This window comes from Lepus europaeus, chromosome 5, assembly GCF_033115175.1.
Source record: "Lepus europaeus isolate LE1 chromosome 5, mLepTim1.pri, whole genome shotgun sequence".
NCBI lineage: Eukaryota > Metazoa > Chordata > Mammalia > Lagomorpha > Leporidae > Lepus > Lepus europaeus.
This window is the reverse complement of record NC_084831.1, coordinates 10506578-10526152: the sequence shown is the minus strand read 5'-3', so window position 1 is coordinate 10526152 and position 19575 is coordinate 10506578. Positions and strand designations below refer to the sequence as shown.

The 19575-nt window shown below is 60.3% G+C and overlaps 1 protein-coding gene across 1 annotated transcript; it reads right to left on the bottom strand.

Annotated features, from left to right (window-relative positions):
- Positions 1–4691: 4691 nt before the first annotated feature.
- Positions 4692–14362, bottom strand: CTRC (chymotrypsin C). Its single transcript, XM_062193860.1, has 8 exons — positions 14323–14362; positions 13098–13189; positions 12900–12997; positions 11523–11648; positions 10840–10976; positions 9601–9746; positions 8688–8840; positions 4692–4796 (listed from the first exon to the last, which is right to left on the bottom strand). The coding sequence occupies exons 1-8, from the start codon at positions 14360–14362 to the stop codon at positions 4692–4694; spliced, it is 897 nt and encodes a 298-aa protein (XP_062049844.1).
- Between the last annotated feature and the right edge of the window lie 5213 nt (positions 14363–19575).

Sequence of the window (19575 nt, the reverse complement as noted above, 5' to 3'; positions counted from 1 at the left end):
GGCTGGGCCAGGCCAAAGCCAAGAGCCTGGAAGTCGTCCAGGTCCCCTAAGTGGGTGGAGGGGCCCAAGTGCCTGAGCCTTCATCTGCCACCTCCCAGGGCGGGCAGCAGCAGGACGCTGGGCTGGAAGTAGGGCAGCTGGGACTTGAACCAGGCACTCAGAAGTGGGCTGTGGGTGTCTCACACGACATTTTAGCTACGGTGCCAAGCACCTGTCACTCCTCCTTTTATCTCAGAGATTAGTGTGAATGTGCCATTCTGTTCCATGCCCCTGTGTTTGCTTTACTATAAAAACAAGGTTTGTCCTGTATGAGGCCGCTGAACAAATACCGGTTTGATGCAGGCCATGGCTGCTGAGTGACCTTGGGTGTCACACAGGCTGGCTGGCTGGAGGTTTTCCACCTGTGTAGCAGGAGGAGGAGCATAGGCCCAGCTGTGTCACCACACTGCTGTGGCGATGTGAGAGTGACACCCAACTTCACCCAAACGTGCTTCAGTCAAGATATGTGATGGAAAAAATGCAAGAGCGGCTTCAGGCACAGCTGGATCAGGGCTCTGTTGGTGTCCCCAGACATCAGCTTCCCACATCTTTTGCCTTCCACTGGGAGGCCCACTCTCCGTCTCTATTAGGTGGCCTGGTGCAGCTTGTCCCCTTCCTTGGGGACAAGATCACACAGAATCTCTGGCCCAGGGCCTTGGAGCGCAGCATTATTTGACATTTTAGGTTGGGGATTGTGTGTGTGCCTGTGTATTTATGTCTTCCAATCCTTCTCTGTCTTCCTTTTCCTCTTCTCCTTCCTTCTACCAGGGAGCACTGTGGTGGACTTGGCCCACTGCGGTTTGGGGAGCTCTCCCAGCTGGCCTGCACCTGCGCGCGGGATGGCCAGAGCCGCAGGTGGAGAGGCTCCCAGCTGCTCCCGCTGCCTCCCGCAGCCTCCTGCTGCCGGCTTTGTTCTGCGTTTGACTTGAACGTTTCATCAGACCCCTTCCAGGTTTCCATGGACTTTGAAGACGGGCCCTCACTCTCAGTGGGAGGAAATTCTTTGGAGATAACTTTGTTTTCGAAGTAAGGCTTTTCATAAAAAAAAAAAAAATTATCTGTAACCTGATGTAATATCTTCAAATTCTGTTACTCAGTGCCTCTTCCTCCCCTTCCCCAAGCAGCACGGAGGGTTGACAGATGCTGTTACCCCAAAGCTGGGGGTTTTGGGGATCAGTCCTGAACTCCTCTGTTCTGCTTTCAGAATCTCCTCCCTGGCCGGTTTGCTGTCTATTTCACTTTGTCTAATTCATCACTGTGTTGAATTGCTTCTTCTTGTTCCCCCTCTGGCAGCCCCCGGGAGGCAGCTGTGTCCCCCAGCCTCAGGACAGGAGCCGGTCTCAGCTTCTTCATCTGAGGCCGGAGCCAAGACAGGCGTTCATGGACCAGGCTTCAAGGACGGCCCAAGACCCAGGAGCGAGTGGGAGAGGCGCAGGAGGCTCGGGTTAGCGGCTTCTCTGTTCCAGGGGCTGACCCGTGCATTGTGGGGTGCCGGGCAGCACCCCCCTAGATGCCTGCTCCGTCCCCCTTCTCCAGTGAGTGCCGACTGAAACTGTCTCCACACAAGGCCAAATGACTCTGGGGGGCAAAATCGCCTCTCCTCCATCCACACCCACTCACCCTGAGATCCAGCGGTGAGAGCCCGAGGGCCTTCTGGGAGCTCCCCGCACAAATCCTGCAAGGCTCTCTGATTGGACCCACCTTGGGTCACGTGCTCATCCCTAAACCAATGGTTGTGGTGGGGGAGGGGAAACAGTGCAGTGATTGGCCATGTCTGGAGCACCTGCTGCACTCTAGGTCCCGGGCAGTGAGGCCTCGCCCAGACCACCATAGGAGGGCTGGCAGTGGGGGCGGCACTTCGGTCCTGGGGGCAGAGGAGATGGAGGCTGGGGAGGAGCCAGTAGCCACCGCCGCCTGCCCGCCTCCCTGTCCACATCGGGTCCCGTTGATAGGTCTGTCAAGTTCTACGTGAGGCTGCGACCTTGGGGTCTCTGGGGGCAGAAGGATGTGAAGTTCTCACAGGGCTTCCGACGCCTTCAAAATGATTGCTCCCCGAGGGCGCGAGCTCCACGGCTAAGGGCTTGCACGGAGACCCGGTGCTCCTGCGTAGGGACACGGGGTGTGGGTCCTCGCTCCAGAGAGGGGTCTGGGCCAGCAGCAGCTGCAGCAGCGCAGCTGAGTCCCCGGTTAGAGATGCAGCCCCTCCCACCCCCAGGGCGATGGTTCCAGTGTGAGAAGCAGGGGGAGGAGTTGCATCGCCGTGCCCCGCCTTCTTTAGCTCTCAGAGAGAAGCGCTGTGATTTACACCTTCGGGCGGCTGCCGGGATGAAGCGGCAGTTTGCCTGTCCATTATTCAGAGTACAATCAGTGCTCACTCTGGATTCCTGCCGACCTGTGAGATCAGAACGGCACAGGATTCCCCAAGCGCTGACATCGGAGGACCCCAGGAGATCAGGGGCTGGCGAGTTTATGATGTCAAGGGCCCCAGGGGGCTTGCAAGCCATAAGGTCCCTGTCGCTAGCAGTCAACTCTGCCACTGTAGGGCCAAAGCTTCCGTATGGGCATTGCCGTGTTCCAATAAAACTTTATTTACAAAACAGGTTGGGTTTGCCGGCTCTGGCTTGCAGTGAAGTGAGGATGGGGCCTAGCACGGGCCCCGCAGGCACGGTGGCAAGACCGTTCACTCGCCACTCGCGTTTGCAGTTCCTGCTCTTCATAGGAAGAGGCTCGGGCTTCGTCTCTGCCTCCAGGTGACCCCAGCCCACTGCTGCATGAACCTTGGAAGGGGCACATCTGATAGGGTGGACTCTGACCCCCAGGGACGTGCCAGGGGCCTGAGCCTGCTGGGACCAGGCTTCCCCTCGGGAGGAACGAAACAGAGGGGCAAGATTTCGTATACGGATCCAGGGTGTGAGCGATGAGTCCACCTGTGCTGTTTCACTGTCTCCCATTTTACAGAGGAGGAAAACTGAGGCTCAGAGTGACTTGGCCACTGGCACTGCTTGTCAGTGTCAGAATTCAGAGCCCCACCAGTGCCTTCCCCTCCGCCCTGCCACGGTCCGAGCTGTTGATTTGTGATGTGGGTGTGACTGATGGCCACGATGGCCCTGGCTCTTTCTCTGCCCTGTGTCGTGTCCTTGACTGTGACTTTGCTGGTCCTCATGGAAGGAGGGTGGGGGGCACGCGGAGCAGAAGTAGCCCCGCCTGACTCCTGCCAGCTCAGCCAGCCCCAGCAGACCCGAAAATGAGCGAGTCGGGCCACATTGGGGACACTCACGGATCTCCCCCCGGCCCCAGACGCAGGAGCAATGGTCACGTGTCACCAGGTGCCACCGAGGGTCTGTGGACACTGCTCCGCAGTGTGATGACGCCAGCGGCAGCCCCCGAATGCCAGCTGCAGCCCTCTGGGGGCAGGCAGCGTCCCCTCAGCCTCGGGCTCTCTGGGCTCTTGGCCAGTGTCATGGGGGCTAGTCAGGACACCTGTGGCCTGCACCCCTCCCTGGCCATGGGGGACTTCTGGGTGGGACTCCTGGCGACCTCAGAAACCTTGGCTGTTAGGAGCCCAGACTGCAGCTAGACCCTGGGCTTAGCTCCGGGGGCCCCATCCCAGCTGCTGGCCTGCGTGTGGTCTGAGCCCTCCCTGAGCCCCGGCTTCCTCATCCGTAAGCGGGTCAGGAACGAGGTTGTCATGAGGTTGGGATGGGGCTGGACGTGCGACAGTGCCCGGGGCACAGATGTCCAGGTGCTCAGCAAACACAAGTCACACCCAACGCTGTGAGGTACCTGGTGACCTCTGGGCCCTCACGGCCCCGGCCACCCCACCCCGGTGCAGGCAGAAGGCTGAGAAGGGAGGTCCATCTCCCTTGCTTCCACCCATGGGTTGAGAGCTCTTAGACAAGGTCCGCACATCCCTGCTGTCACTCAAGCGGGTTCCTGGGAGTCTTCCCGACCCCTCCCTCCTGACACCTGCTGCCGCGTGCTTTGAATTCTGCCTTCTGCAGTGGGAGGGGGACGGGGCCTGTGGTTCCTGTTGCTGCTGTGACAGCCACCACCAACAGCGTGGCTACACCCGCACAGACGTGTCACCTGCTAGGGCTGGAGGTTACCTCCCTGGGCCAGTGGGAGGAGTCGGCAGGGCCGTGTTTGCTTCCTCTGGAGGTGCTGGGGGAGGATCCATTCCCCGTCCCGCCTCTAAGGGGCTGCCTGCATCCCTTGGCTTGTGGCGCCTTCCTCCAGCTTTGACTCCAGATGCAAAGCGAAGCGTCTTCCTGTCTTTCCCTGCCTCTGAGTCCCTGTCTTTGTCTTCACGTTTACTTTTCTTTCATTTTTATTTTTAAAGATTCATTCATTTATTTTGAGAGTCAAGGGTACAGAGGGAAATAGAGAGAGAGAGAGAGAGGGAGAGAGGGAGAGAGGGAGATATCTTCCATCTACTGGTTCACTCCCCAGATGGCTGCAATGGCCAGTTCTGAGCCAAGCTGAAGCCAGGAGCCAGGAGCTTCATCTGGGTCTCCCACAAGGGTGCAAGGGTGCAAGCACTGGGCCGCCTTCCACTGCTTTCCCAGGCACACTAGCAGGGAGCTGGATCGGAAGTGGAGCAGTCAGGACTAGAACCGGCGCCCATGTGGGGTGCTGCTGTTGCAGGTGGTGGCTTAACTGCTACGCCGCAGCGTCAGCCCCACGTCTCCTTTTCTGAACCTTGGACCTCCTGTCTCCTCCACACCAGGACCCCCGTTCTTACACTGGGCACCCCCACCCTGCGGAGCACATGGGATCATCACCCCAGCTCAGGCTCCTTAATTTAGTTGTATTCCCAAAAGTCCCTTCTGCCGTGAAAGGCGACGGAGCCACAGGGGCTGGGGATTAGGAAGTGGACGTCTTTGGAAGGGTGGTGGCATTATACTACCACAGGGGGCCACTGATCTCGGCCATGACAGTGGCTCTGGTCCCCAAACCTGAGAGTTGAAGGCAGTCGAGCCAGCAGAACCGTGCCTTGTGTTTGGGCAAGTGTTCGCGAATAGGCGGCAGTTGGGATAATTCCGTCGCATTCCCAAGCTCTTTTGTGGGCTGGAGCCTGGGTTCTGCTGCTCGACAGTACAAATGTGCTTCTCAAACACCCGCCGAGGGCTGGCGCTGTGGCACGCTGGGTGACGCCACGCCCTGCGGTGCAGGTCCCGCGTCAGAGCGCTGGGCCGTTCTGGCCGCTCTGCACCTGATCCAGCTCCCTGCTGGTGTGCGGGGAGGGGGATGGGGGATACGTGAGGTGGTCCTTGGGCCCTGCACCCACACGGGAGTTCCTGGCTCCTGACTTCAGCCTGGCCCAGCCCTAACCATCAGGCCTTTTGGGGAGTGAACCAGCAGGTGGACGATCTCTCTCTCCCTCTCTCTCTGTAACTCTGCCTTTCAAAGAAATAAAATACATTTTTAAAAAGTCACTGAATCTCTCCCTTTTTTCCTTCCTGTTGCCGCCTTCGTCCAGGCCACATCACGGCCTAGAGCCCCGCCATGGCCCCTGCTGGCCCCGCTGCCTCCATCCTGCCAGCTCCAACTCGGCCAGCCTGACCACCGTGGTCGCCTCTCAACGTAAACCCCTCGCGGGCTCCCCAGTGCCCGCAGGACAAAGCCCCAGCAGCCCCAGCACGGCACAAGGCCCCGGGAAGGGACCTGTCTGGTTTCCCAGCCCTGTCACTTGCCCCTCCCTGCCAGGGTGGCTGAGCATCCTCCTGGTCTCCTTGCGGCTGCTCTGCTTCCCGTACTGAAATGCTTGCACCTTGGAGACCTCCTCGGTCTGGGGCAAACCAGGACGCTGGCCGCCCTCCCCTGCCCTCACTTCCACTCCGGCAACATCAGCAGTAGGCGAGACTTTGCTCAGCTTGAGGGTACAGATGAAGAGTGAGAAGACTTGCAAGTAAGTGAATACCTACTACAGAGGCTGCCACAGATGCCAGTTCATTTCTTTCTTTCACACAGCAGAACACTCAGAGGAGGTGCACTGTGGCCTGGGGTCCACTCTGCAGCTTTATGACATCTGAGTGCAAGTCTCTTCAGTTCTCTTGGCCACAAGACAGCTGCCTCAGCTCCAGGCATCACATCCACATTGAAGGCAGGAGGAAGGAGCAGCGTCAGCTGTGCTAGACCCCTCCTTCAGGAAACATCACGTTTCCAGCAGGCTCCTCACGTGGCAGGACAGTAGTGGGGCACAGGGCTCAAGTGCACGGAGCCAGATGACCAACAGCTGGATTCTGGCCTCACCACCTTCTGGCTAAGCCGCCTGGGGAGGGCATGGACCCGCTGTGGCCCAAGTCTTCTCAGCCGTACGATGAAGTGATCTTAGCAATAACTGCTTCACGGCTGTTTCTGGGGCTTGTGATAAAGGTAAGCCGCTAGAACCACGCCTGGCAGGGACCAGGTGCTCAGCGAACGTTAGCCACACTTAGCACTGTACCTTCCAGGCAGGCACTTAGTCCTGGCTCCCTCACTACAAGGGACCTGGGGACGGCGAGGGAGCTGTTTGGCAGGTGTGACCGCCAACACAGAGGCAGGTGGCAAAGGAGGCGGATGGAGTGACGTCTGGGTCAGGCCACCAGCAGTGCCCCATCCCTGGATATCTTTGTTTATTTATTTGAAAGTTAGAGCGAGAGCGAGAGAGCGAGATAGAGCGAGAGAGAGCAAGAGAGAGAGAACGCGAGCGCTTTCATCTGCTGGTTCACTCCCCAGATGGCTGCAATGGCCAGGACTGAGTCAAGCTGATGCCAGGAACCAGGAGCTTCTTCTGGGTCCCCGATGGGGGTGCAGGGCCCCAAACACTTGGACCATCTTCCTCTGTTTTCCCAGACCACCAGCAGGGCGCTGGATCGGAGGTGGAACAGCCGGAACCTGAACTTCCAGTCCAGCCCTCTGCTATGGCCTGGGAAAGCAGTGGAAGATGGCCCAAGTGCTTGGGCCCCTGCACCCATGTGGGAGACCCAGAAAAAACTCTGGGCTCCTGCTTTCAGCCTGACTCACCAGCCTGGGCCATTGCAACCATCTGGGGAGTGGCCCAATGGATAGAAAATCTCTGTCTCTCCTCCTCTCTCTCTAACTGTGCCTTAAATTAAAAAAAAAAAAAAAAAGACTCAGCGCGGGCACCCTGGCCCCAGGGGCCACTCGGACGCTTCCTGCCAGTAGACCCTGGTCTGGTCTAAGGGCCCTTTCTGTGCTCTTGGTCTACACTGTGTATCCCAGGTGATTCAAAGACTGGGTGCAGGACCAAGCTGGCCTGCTCCTGTAGGCTCCATGGCTCTTGGGTAACAAAAGTCATTCCTGAGAGGCAGCTCGGCGTGCTGGGGTGAGGGTCCCTGTGGTCCCCACCACCAGGAGCGGGAACCGGAGAGGGGTTGGGCTGCTCCCGGGCCAGCCAGGGGCAGCTGTCAGAGGGCAGAGGCCATGGTGAGGGCATTGCCGGGCTCAGCCCACTCCCGGGAGCTCCCCGCCTGGGGCCCCTGAACAGACCTGGGTCCCTCTCATGCTGGTCCCCCTTGCCCTCCCACCAGCCTCACAAGCCCCCAGGGGTCAGGTGCTGCTGGCTGGCTGGCCTGTGACCTGGCCCCATCCTCTCCTCACCCTGAGCCTCAGTTTCCCCAGCTGGCTGGTGCACTGAGAGCTGCCCCAATGCTGGCCCACAGTGACTCCGTGTGGAAACCATGATGCCCTCTGAGGCTGGGGTCTTCTCTCCCACGCTGCCCCCCTACGTCGGGCTTCACCAGCCCTCTGGGCAGTGGGCGCGCCCAGGCCAGCAGCAGCCGCGGGCTCCATGCTGGGCGGGCCACCTGCCAGGGAGCTCCCCAGAGGCCAGCCATTGTCCCTGATCTCGGGGCGCCTCTGTGGGCTGGGGGTTCAAGTACATGGGCTGTCCCAGGGAGACCCTGTTCTCCACTTGCAGTGGGGGGTCTTCAGAGACATGGGTGAGGGAGGTGGTGGTTGGGTCAGGGCTGGTGAGATGGAGGGGGCAGGGCTGACGGGTCCTTAACTCCTGTCCCTCAGGCACACACAGGACCCCCGGGCTCTGCTGCTGGCTCTCGGGGGCAGGAGAGGAGGAGGGGGCAGCCCTGTGAGGGCTTGGGGATCCACAGGGGAGGCGCAAATGAAGAACGCAGGCGGCTGAGGATGGCAGTTTATTGTTGGTGCAGGGTCCGGCGGCCGAGGCTCCCCAGGGCACATCAAAGCTGAGATTTCTGGAGTAGTGGAGGACAGTGTGAGGGGCTCTGGGTGCCCACGGGCCCAGGGCAGCACAGCGGGTAGCTCCCGGCTAGCCTGGTTGGAGCCCCCCGCTCAGTGTTTCAGACCGTGGTATAAATGGAGGCTGAGAGTGAACCCAGAGGGAAGGCCCCCGCCCCCTGCACGTGCCCTCCTCTGCGGGGGGACAGGTGCGTGCCTGCACGGGAACCAGGAAGGAATGTGTGGGGGCATTGATGGCCGCTGCCTTTTCTGTCCCCATCTCCAGGCCTGCCGCGGCCGGTGTCCCATCGGCACTTCTTGGAGTAGCAATGAGTGTGTGTGACAATGACTGAAGGAGCGCTCCGACAAGTGACCGCGTGGACACGGGGAGGGGTGGGGGAGTGCGTGCAGGAAGGGGCGGGTGCAGGGGACGGCCGCGCAGGGGCACCCACCTCATGGATCCAGTCGATGTAGGCGGACACGCGCGTGAAGACCGTGGGCTTCTTTAGGGTGTTGCAGCTCAGGCCGGAGCCGAAGCTGACGATGCCACGGACCTCCCAGGTACCGGTCTCTGTCTGGCAGTTCAGCGGGCCACCCGAGTCCCCCTGCACCAGACCGGCTGCGCGTGACCCCCTGGCCTTCCCCAAGCCGGGCAGGGGGTGTGGTCCAGCTGTTAGCCAGGCTACCCCTGTTTTGGCTTCGGGCTGCCCGTGGTGAGGGAGGCAGGCCAGGGGTTAGGGGCTGCCTTGGCCTTGCACTGGGAGGCCCTGCTGTGTCAGACTGGCTCTGGGTTTGACCTTGGGGTGACCTTGGGTTTGACCTCTCTGTGCCTTGGTTTCCCTAACTCATTAGGTCACCGTGACTACGGCCCTGGGAGTAGCCCCAACATGGGAGGGTGCTGAGAGCGTGCTGGATGCCGGGAAGGAGGGAGCGGGGAGGGGGCTGTGTGTTTCAGCACAGGACGGGTTCTGCTTTTCTCTGCCCTTTGTTGATTCTGCATCAGATCCCGGAAATCCCGACTCTGTGGTCGGAGGCAGCTGACGGCGTCAGGGACATGCAAGGGACTTCGATGAAACACACTCAGTCCTCCCAGCATCCTTGTGACGTGGTCACTATCGCTCCATTTTATAGATGGGAAGACTGAGGTCCAGAGTCTGCCCAATGTTACTCGGCTAACAAGTGGAGGGGCTGGGGCTTGAACTCTCAGCTCTCCTGCTCTCACTGCGGTGCTGGGGAGGGGAGGCGGGGTTCCCCTCAGCCGTGGGCCCCCCCAGGGCTCAGGCTCCTCCCAGGGGAAGGGCTTGTCCTGCACCATCTCCACTGCCCCACCCCCTGGGTCTCATGGCGTGGGGCCCGGACACTCACGTTGCAGGCGGAGATGACGCCGTCGCCCCCTGCGCACACCATCGTGTTCCGCACCCTGAAGCTCCACCAGTCCCACCTGGAGCAGGTGGCGTGGTCCACCACGGGCAGCAGGCCCTGCTGCAGGTCGTCGGCGATGGGGCCATTGGCTGGGGAACAGAGTGAGCAGTGCCCAGGGAACCAGCCCGGCTGTGCCAGCCCCAGGCCTTCAGGGACCAGAGCCCAGGACAGGAAGCAGGTGGGCTGGGGCTGTGACTTTGTGGGGGCACAAAGAGGGGAGCGCCTGGTGCCAAGCTGTTGGGGGCAGGGGCCCTGGGCTGGGGCGCAGGGAGGGGAGCAGGCTGGAGCCAGAGGACATCTGTGCAGAGTGCTCTGGGGTAATTTGGGTTCTGGGGGTTGGACTGGCAAGCACTTCTTTGTAGGTCTCTGCCTTCCATGTCATATAAAAAGGTCTTTCCCACTCTAAGATTTTCTGAGTATTGATTTGCGTTTTCCTCCAAGTCTTCCGTAGTTTCATTTCTTTGCGTTTAACCTTTTAATTCGGCTGGAAGCAAGTTGGGCATATGGTATACCAGAAGATCCACTCCCCCCACCCCCCAATGGCTCATTTGAGTTTATTTATATGGTGCTTGCTGCACGCCAAGCCCTGTTCCAAGTACTCAAAAATTCTAATCATTTAATCTTTACTCGCACTTGTTAGCGTGTCTGTCGCATGACATGTGCTTAATAAATATTAGCTGTCATTATCACAAAGTTTAAAAAGATGGGGGGATGTGGGGCCGGCGCTGTGGCGTAGTGGGTAAAGCCGCTGCCTGCAGTGCCGGCATCCCATATGAGCGCTGGTTCTACTCCCGGCTGCTCCACTTCTGATCCAGCTCTCTGCTATGGCCTGGGAAAGCAGTGGAGGATGGCCCAAGTGCTTGGACCTCTGCACCCACGTGGGAGACCTGGAAGAAGCTCCTGGCTCCTGGCTTCAGATTGGCTCAGCTCTGTTGCCGCCATTTGGGGAGTGAACCAGTGGATGAGAGACCTCTCTCTCTCTCTCTCTCTCTCTCTCTCTCTCTCTCTCTGCCTCTGCCTCTCTGTAACTCTGCCTTTCAGTAAATAAATAAATCTTAAAAGAAAAAAATGGGAAGATGTTCAGGCAAAAACGGTAAGTGGTGGGCGGTTGCCAGTGCCGGCTGACTGTGGGAGCTGCTTCCTCCAGGAAGGCTCCCTGGATTTGCAGGGGGCTGTACTCACTCCAGAGTCGGCCCCAGCCAGTGACGTAGCAGGGGTAGTCATGAGGCAGCAAGGAGCCCTCCTCTGGCAGGCAGGCCAACTGGATGGTGTCACTCAGCTCCACTGGCTCCGCCAGCTTAATGAGGGCAATGTCGTTGCTGGAACCCGAAGCACAGAGGGTGAGCAGGCAGAGGACCGTGGCCCCACACCGTGACACTAAGGGGTCCTGGCTCTGATTTGGAGGTCAGCCCAAGGTGACCGGACACCACTCATAGATTCCAACTGCCAGCCGCTTAGTGGCCAGGGGCGTCGCCGGAGGACATGTGGCCCTTCTTCTCGCACAGTCACTGGCCCTGTGTCACACACGTGACAGGCTTAGCCTGGGGAGGTGGCGTGGAAGCCTCGGAGGGATCAGTCCCTGCGGATGAGTTCTGGCTCCGCCCCTGGCTCCGCCCCTGGCTGGGTGACCCTCTGGGGAGGGAGGGAGTGCTCAGGGGTCTTTACTTCTTGTGTACCCTCCAGGGACCCTTGGCCAGCGAGAGGTAGGAGAGGCGTCCGTCTCCACTTAGCATTTTCCCTTTCTGTGTGGAGTCCTCTGCGGGCTGCTCGGGGTGAGGGTGGGGTGCCGGGTGAGGGGTGGGCTGGGCTCTGCAGCTCAGGAAGCCCACCTTCTGCGCCCCCAAGATGGCTGGCTGGGCGCTCACCTCACCAGGAAGGAGTTCCACTTCTCATGGACATAGATGGAGTCCACACCCACGACCACGGAGCCGGCCTCGTCTTCCTCTACCAGGTTGTTCTTCCCCAGGGCCACGCGGTAGGTCAGGGTGTTGCTGGGCAGAGGGGGACGACAGGGTCAGGTGGCCCCTTGCCCCGCCAGCCAGCAGGGTGGAGAGGGGACACGGGGCTTGGGGGTCCCAGCCCTGTGGCCACTATGGGACTCTGGGGTTCCCACCCTCCCTCCCCAGGGGGAGGGGGAAGGAGCCAGGGGACTTGGGCTCATCGGGTGGCCTTGCTGCCCCTGGCCTGGCATCTGAGGTCTCAGGCTCTCGTCTGTAAGGTGGAGGTCACGTGGACACTCACCTGTCATGGTGGCCATGAGAATAAACGCATCTAAGCCCGCGTTAGTGCCCCAGGCACCTCCTGCCTCCCGCACCTCCCCTCTCCCTCCTCCCCTCCTCCCTTCCTTCTTCCTTCTTCCCTTGTAAGAAAGAGCTTTTAAAAATGTATTTGAGAGTCAAAGAGATAGAGAGAGAGCTCCCATCCTTTGGTTCACTCCGCAGATGGCTGCCATGGCCACGGCCGGGCCAGGCTGAAGCCAGGAGTCAGGAGCTCCATCCGGGTCTCCCATGTGGGTGGCAGGGATCCAACTTGAGCCATCATCTGCTGCCTCCCAGGGGGCGCGTTAGCAGGCTCTGGAGCTGGGACTCAAAGCCAGGCCCTCCCATACGGGATCCCGGCCTCTTAACTGGTGTCTCCTCCGTGAGGCTGAGTGCCCGCCTCCTGGTCTGTTCTTAACCCGGCTGTGCGAGTCTTCTACACCGCGTTTGCTCAACAACCCACCAACGGCTCCGCCTCAGTCAGCGTCCACACCCACGTGCTTGGGCGCAGCTGCGTGGTCAGGCCTCGGTTCCCTCCGTGACTCCCCTCCCGTCCTCCCTCGCCCGCTGCTGCCACAAGTGGCGATCTCTCAGTCGCATCCTCCAGGACTCCCTTCCCCGCCAACCCCATGTCTTCCCTCACCTCCCTGGTGTGGGCTCACTCCCCCACACCTTTAGATCTCCCCTTCTGGCCTCGTTTTTCTTTCCTGCCACTTCATCTGTTGCATATTTGCTTGTTCGCCTGTTTCCCACTAGAATGCAAACTTCTCGAGAGCACAGACTGTGTCTTTCTGGCTGTGTCCCCTAGCACACAGGAGGTGCAGGGGCAATGCTTGTTGACTGACTAAACGAACAACTGAAGTAAATACGTAGCTCATCGAGCTCCGAGCCTGGAGGGTGTAGTAGTTGCTCAACAAAGGCAGCTGTGGTGGGGCGTCCCCCCCGGGGCGATGGCCGGGGCCCTGTCTCAGGTTCCTGGTGCACCTGATGCAGTGGGCAGCAGTGAGTACATGCTGGGTGGAGATCAAGGTGCCGCCACACGTGTGCCGCCACGTGTCATCCTTGAGGTACTGGAGGGAGACCTGCAGGAGGTAGCAGGTGGGCCACGTGTCAGCTGCGGTCCTGGGAATCCTCACCCCCCCTCGCTCTCTGGTCCCCGCCTCCCGCCACACACTCGCTCACCTGCCAGGGCCAGCTGTGGGGGACGGCGCTTTCTCCTCCCACGACCCTGGCTGACAGGTTGGGCACGAAGCTGGGGACTCCGCAGCTGGAGGCTGGGGACAGGAGGGAGGGGCACGGTGAGAGGGCAGGAGCAGGTGGAAAGCGCACAGACCTGGGGTCCTAGTGAACTACATGAGGGCCGCTGTCTAGCTCTCTGGGCCTCGACTTCCCTTTCTGTGAGATGGGAAGAACCGCAGTAACCCCGTGAGTCCGAGCAGAGACTCCGCATCTGAAGAGTTCAGCAAAGGGCTCCGTGCGTCGGCATGGAGGTGAGTGAGGGTGAACCGGAAGTCCCTAGCCTCTCTGGGGAGCTGTGTGCAGCGGTCAGGAACATGTGCCCTGCGGTGAGACAGACCTCCACTCTCATCCCAGCGCCACGGCTAACCAGTGTGACCTTGGACAAGATGCTGAGGCTCACTGGGCCTGGGGTCTCCCCTGTGAATGGAGCTATGAGCAGCCCCTTCCTCTCTAGCTGGTTTGGAGGCTCAAATTGGTGCCTGCATAGAAAGAGCTGCACAGAGGCCACACAGCACAGAGGGGCTGCTATTGTTACTGCTATTGTTAGCCGGAGGACTCTTAGTCAAGTGCTCTCGTTTGCCAAAAAAGCCTGCGAGATTTAGGGAGATATAGATGCAGGGGCCCAGGCAGTTGGGCCATCCTCTGCTGCTTTCCAGGGCACATTAGCAGGGTGCTGGATCCAAAGTGGAGCAGCCAGGACAGAATCAGCGCCCAAATGGGATGCCAGCATGGCAGGCGATGGCTTTATTCACCATGCCACAATGCTGGCCCACTAGTGACATTTAAGCCAGGTCCCTCAGTCCATGATCTGAAAGAGCGGCCCTAAGGTGGGGGAGCAAAGACCCCCGTGGGGAAGGCACCCCTGGGAGGGGCAGACCTGGTGGTCATGGAGGGAGCCCAAGGTGGGGGTCTGCCGTGTCCCTGCCCCTTGCGTGGGGCTTTCCCACTCGTGTCTGATGCTCAGCCCAGCTGGGGAGGGCAGCCATCACCCCGGCATCACAGAGCTGGAAGCAGAGTTGCCAAGCGGGAGGTGGCGCACCTGACACCTTCCTGGTCAGTGGCGTCTGAAGCTGTTCCTAGAGAGCAGAGGGCCCCCGTTCCCGTCCCTGTCCCCAGGAGGCTGGCCGGAGCTCAGGTGGCTGTGGCCGGCCCCCACCCCGCAGCTTACCGCAAGCCAGGAGCGCGGCGAGGACCGTGATAGCTAGCATGCTGCAGGTGGGTGCTCGGGACTGACTGCCCCCGGCCGGTAGGGCCTCCCTTATATAGGCGGGGGCAAGGGGGCCCATCAGGCCAAGGCTGAGCCACCCCTCGGGGAGAACCTGTTCAGACAAGGCCCTTTCTCTGACCTTGGCTGGTTACTGTTTAATACAGCAGGTGCTGTGGCTGGCACGGAAGCCAGGCGTTTCTGGGGCAGGGTCTTGGGGACCCTCCCGCTCTGCTAGGAGTGTGTTCTCTCTCCCTCCCTCATTGCTTTCAGTTGTCCTTAACTGGGCACCTACTATGTGCCAAATGCTATGCTCAACACTTCCTGCATTATCTCACTCAATTCTTCCGACAACGGGACGGAACGTAGATGCCATCACCAGGTCCTCACAGGCGAGGAAGCTGGGACTTGGGGGTGGGGGGAGTGGCCGTCCAGGGCCACACAGCCTGGCAGCAGCAGGGTCAGGCTTTGAAGCCAGTGCTGGGAGCATCAGCCTGGAGCTCAAGCTGCCCAGACACGCGGCCTCCTTCTTGCCTTTCTGGCCCCGTGTCGCTTCTTTCTCCCTCATTCAATGACCACTGCCTGGGCGGGGTGCTGTCCTGCACCTGCTCCCAGGGCTGGGTTCCGGGCTGAGCCTCTGGCTGACCTGCAAGGTGCTTGGTTGGCCAGGTTCTCTCCTGCCCCATCTGTGAAATGGGCAGATGGGACTGGCTGAACCCTGAGGCTCTTTGCAGTGTCAGGTTCCATGCCTGGAAAGTCAGGGTCAGTGCAGGTCAGAGCCCAGCGGGCGCTGGTGGGAGGGCCGGGAATCCTGGGGGGAGGGGGAGGGGAGGCTCTGGCTCACTCCTCTTACAGCTTCAATTGGATCTGAACACAAGCAGGTGTTACTTTGGCCCTGCGGAGATCAGCAAGTGTGAGATGGGAGTGGGAATCTGTGTGTTTTGGGGGGTGGTGGTGGTGTCTGTCCTGCTGTGATGACCCTAGGCTGGAGAGAACGTTCTGTCCTAACTCTAGAACGTTCTGTCCCCGCTCCAGAACGTTCTGTCCCATTCTAGAAGGTTCTGTTCCACTCTAGAATGTTCTGTCCCACTCTAGAACGTTCTGTCCCACTCTAGAATGTTCTGTTCCACTCTAGAATGTTCTGTCCATTCTAGAACATTCTGTTCTCTGTCCCACTCTAGAACGTTCTGTCCCACTCTAGAATGTTCTGTCCCATTCTAGAACATTCTGTCCCATTCTAGAACGGTCTGTCCTGCTCTAGAACGTTCCGTCCCACTCTAGGATGTTCTGTCCCGCTCTAGAACGTTCTGTTCCACTCTAGAATGTTCTGTCCCACTCTAGAACTTTCTGTCCTGATGGAGGGGGGCCGTGGCCACCGTCCAGGCCACCTCAGACCCAGAGCTGTTGATTCCCAAGTGCTGCCGAGGGCCACCCCGGCCTGGGGGCTGGCGCCAGGAGCAGAGGGCAAGGTCTACAGGCAGGAGGCAACACGCCAGGGTTCCGTCTCCACCAGGGGCTGGCCAGCGGCCGCGAAGTGGACGCCCTCTTTGGGCCTCAGCTTCTTCCATGTCGCTGCAGCAGCCTGGCAAGAGGATAAGCCGGGCTTCTGCACGTGGGAGCTCCTGGGTTTCCACCGAGAGGTCCAGCAAATTCTTAACACCCGAGTCAGCCGTGTGCACGTGGCCACAGACACACGAGCTTCCGGGGACAGGTGCACGTGGACACACACAGACACAGGCACACACACACATATATCCACATGCTGATGTCACCCAGACACACACACACAGACTCAGGCACACCCATGTCATCCAGGCACAACCAAGCCCGCACATCATGTCATCCAGTTACAGACACACGCACACACACACACCCTGATGTCATCCAGACACACACACACTTGTCATCCACCTCGAACACAGTGAGTTACACACAGACACACATTCCAACGTGTGCCCACGCATAGGCATGGCCCCCGTGCCTTGGGCAAGGTGCCAGGAGGTGGGAGCCCTCGCTGGTGTTGTTGCTGCTGTTACTGCTCTGTAGTGCTCACGGGGAAGCTGGCCTGTCCTGGACAGAGGCCATCAGCTGAAGGTGCAGCCAGCACCAGCTGTGGGGGAGCCTTGTCACCCAAGGCGGCACCAAGGATTGTCCCCGAGAAAGCTGAGGCCACCGTTCGTGCTTCAGCGCTGAGCAGGGCCATGCTTTGGGGCTGGGCTGCACCCAGCCAGGAGGGAAAGCCCAACGCCACTGCTTCTGAGCTGTGTGACTTTGTGTCAGTGCCTCAACCTCTCTGTGCGCTGCAGTCCTTCAACTATGCAGTGGGGATAAATACGTGCCTGTCCCCTCGGGCTGTTGCAAGGGGTCCTGGCACCATGGAGCTGCTATTATGATTACAGTCGTCATCTGGTTCTTTTAAAAAATTTATTTGTAGGGGCCGGCCCTGTGGCATAGCAGGTAAAGCCTCTGCCTGCAGCGCTAGCATCCCGTATGGGCGCCGGTTCCAGTCCTGATTGCTCCACTTCCGATCCGGCTCTCTGCTGTGGCCTGGGAAAGCTGTAGAAGATGGCCCACGTCCTTGGGCTCCTGCACCTGTGTGGGAGACCCGGAAGAAGCTTCTGGCTCCTGGCTTCAGATGGGCGCAGCTCCGGCCATTGCAGCCATTTGGGGAATGGACCAGCGCGTGGACGCTTGCTCTTTCTCTTTCTGCCTCTCTGCTACTTTGCCTTTCAAGTAAATAAATAAATTCTTTAAAAAAATAAAATAAAAATTTATTTGTGACAGAGTGAGCTCCCATCTGCTGGTTCACTCCTCAAATACCTGAGATGACGGCTGGGCTGGGGCTGGGGCTCGGCCAAGGTCAAAGCCAAGAGCAGGAACGGGGCTCAGATCTCCCGCGTGGGTGGCAGGACCCCATCCCTGGGCCCTCCCGGCGGCGTTAGCAGGCAGCTGGAGTCAGGGGTCCGAGGTGGCTGTGGAGCCCGATACCGCCCTGAGGGACACGGCGCCTTAGCCGCTCTCCTCCGGCTCCGAATGAGAAAGCCGAGCTCCGAGCTGTCGCCAGGGGCCTGGGCCTTCATGAACCCCTTCCTCCATCAGAAAGAACCCACCATTGTGTGTGATGGCCGCACGAGTATAAAGATCGATGTTCCTTCGTCTCCTAGGGATCGTAAAGGACGACACGCGTGTGAGCCCCTGAGGTCTGGGGGCTCCAGGCAGCATGCCCGCCATGCTTGGGGAGCCATGGGGCCTGGCTGAAGCCCCAGCCCTGTACGTTGTCTGTCGTGCGTGGTGAGCCAGCCTGGGGCCATGTCTCGTGGGTCATCCTGAGCACCCTCTCTGGGCGCCGGCAGCACCTTCGGCTGCACCCTGGGCAGCCAGGAGAAAACTCTTGTTGCTGGGAGCCCCTGAGTGCGGGCATGTGCACAACCGTTGCCGCCCTGGCCATGACCCCGGTGTAGGGGACAGCTGGCCGGAGGATGCCATTACCCCGCTGGCCCCAACGGTGGCAGCAAAGGCTGAAGGAGCAGCCCACGCTCGCTGTGTACCTGCTATTGCGGGCCCCACGCTAAGGCTGGGGCCAGTGATGAGAAGCCCCTGTTCAGCCCCAGGGTAGCCCCCCGCCTGGGCGGGAGTGTCCAAAAGCACCCAGACTGCAAAGTCCCTGAGCTGCCCTGAACCTACTGTGCTGGGGAAACAGCCGCGGGTGACCCGGCAGGGGCTGGGTGGGGGTTGGGAGTGGGATCTGGTCAGATGGTGCCCCGGGGCCCCAGGAGGAGTGAGGCCAAGGTCGGGCGGGAGGGGGTGGGACGAGAGCCTGAGAAACGGGCAGGTGCCGCTGACTGGGCCTGGGTTTCCTGGCCGCGGGGACAGGCCTCTCGGGCGGCAGCTGTCGCCTTTTGGATAAAGCCCCCGAAGGGCTGGCAGGGCTCCCTGCCGAAGCCAGATGCAAGGAGGGGACAGACAGGGCTGGGGGCCCCGTGAGGGGAGTCAGGGCTCTGTGGGGTCTGGGGGGTGTGGGGGTGGGGCTGGGACTCAGTGTGGGGGGGAGCTCTCATGGGGGGGGGGTGGTCTGGGAGGGAGGGGTCCGAGGCAGCATCTCTCTGGATTTCTGATCACTTTGGGCCTCGTTATTCCTCCATGTGCTGCCTCTACCAGGGCCCGGAGTCGGGGACTTGTGTGTGCAGTCCGAGGCCTGTGGGAGGAGCTGGCGCGGGACCACCAGCCCTTGCTCTCTTTCTTCAGGCTCCTGGCCCTGTCCGTCCCAGGCCCCAGGCCCCAGGCTCAGCCGCTTGGACTTAAGCCCTCCGTCGTCCCGCGGCCCCTTCCCTCCAGCGTGTTAGGCGTTCGGATGTTTGCTCAGCTTAAACTCCGGCACTGAGGGCGGTGGCGGTGGCAGCGTGGGCATTGGCTTGGGGCTGCCCTTGGCCTTCCCCACAGGGGCCTGTGTGGGGTCCTGGATGCTGCAGTACCACCCATGGCCACCGGGAGGCAGTGGTGCCCAGGCTAACCTCAAACTGCTTCTCCCTCTCCCTCTCCCCACAACCCAGGTTATGCCTGGGAGTGTGTTTGTGCAGGGGTGGGGTGGGGTGTGTGTGTGTGTGTTTTCTCTACCTAGAATCACAGGGCTGCAAACACCCTGAGAGGTAGCCAACCTCGCACTGAACATACGGTGAGACAGACTCAGCAGGCCCCTGAACTGTCCAGAGTAACCCAGGGCTGTAGGTGTCCACCCCTGCTCTCCCCGCCACCCCGCCCCCAGCATCCTAACCTCTGCATCAGTGTGGCATGTGTGGGTGGGTGTTTGGGGAGCTCTGAGGGGCATCAACCCAGAATCCCCATGGCTTTATCTCATTGCTGGCCACTGCATGTGAACCAGCCCCTCTTCCCTGAACCCCCGAGGCAGGGTGGCCCAGTGGTCAGAGCACTGGGCCCACCTCCTGCTGCCCCACTGGCCTCTGGGAGACCTCTGAGCCTCTGTGCTGCTATCCGCACGGCCTCCTGGGCTGCAGGAATTAAACGAGCTAACATGTCAGATGCTTAGCCTGGTGCTTGGTGGTAGCAGGTGGGCAGGAAACATCAACCTCCCGTGGGGAAGAGTCCCCGGGCCTCGGATGCAACTGCCCCAGTGCCCAGGTGCCTCCCCGACCCCAGCACCCCTGGCCCAGTCCCGCCCCTCCCCCACTAGCCATCAAGAACCACACACACATAAAAATA

What these genes read in the sequence shown, in the direction of transcription:
- CTRC (XM_062193860.1), bottom strand. Translation starts at nt 14,362, where the DNA reads ATGCTAGCTATCACGGTCCTCGCCGCGCTCCTGGCTTGCG. An exon ending in CCCACAGCTGGCCCTGGCAG is followed by an intron (nt 12,998 to 13,097) that starts GTGAGCGAGTGT and finishes TACCTCCTGCAG; the next exon opens with GTCTCCCTCCAGTACCTCAA. An exon ending in TGGCTGGGGCCGACTCTGGA is followed by an intron (nt 9,747 to 10,839) that starts GTGAGTACAGCC and finishes TCTGTTCCCCAG; the next exon opens with CCAATGGCCCCATCGCCGAC.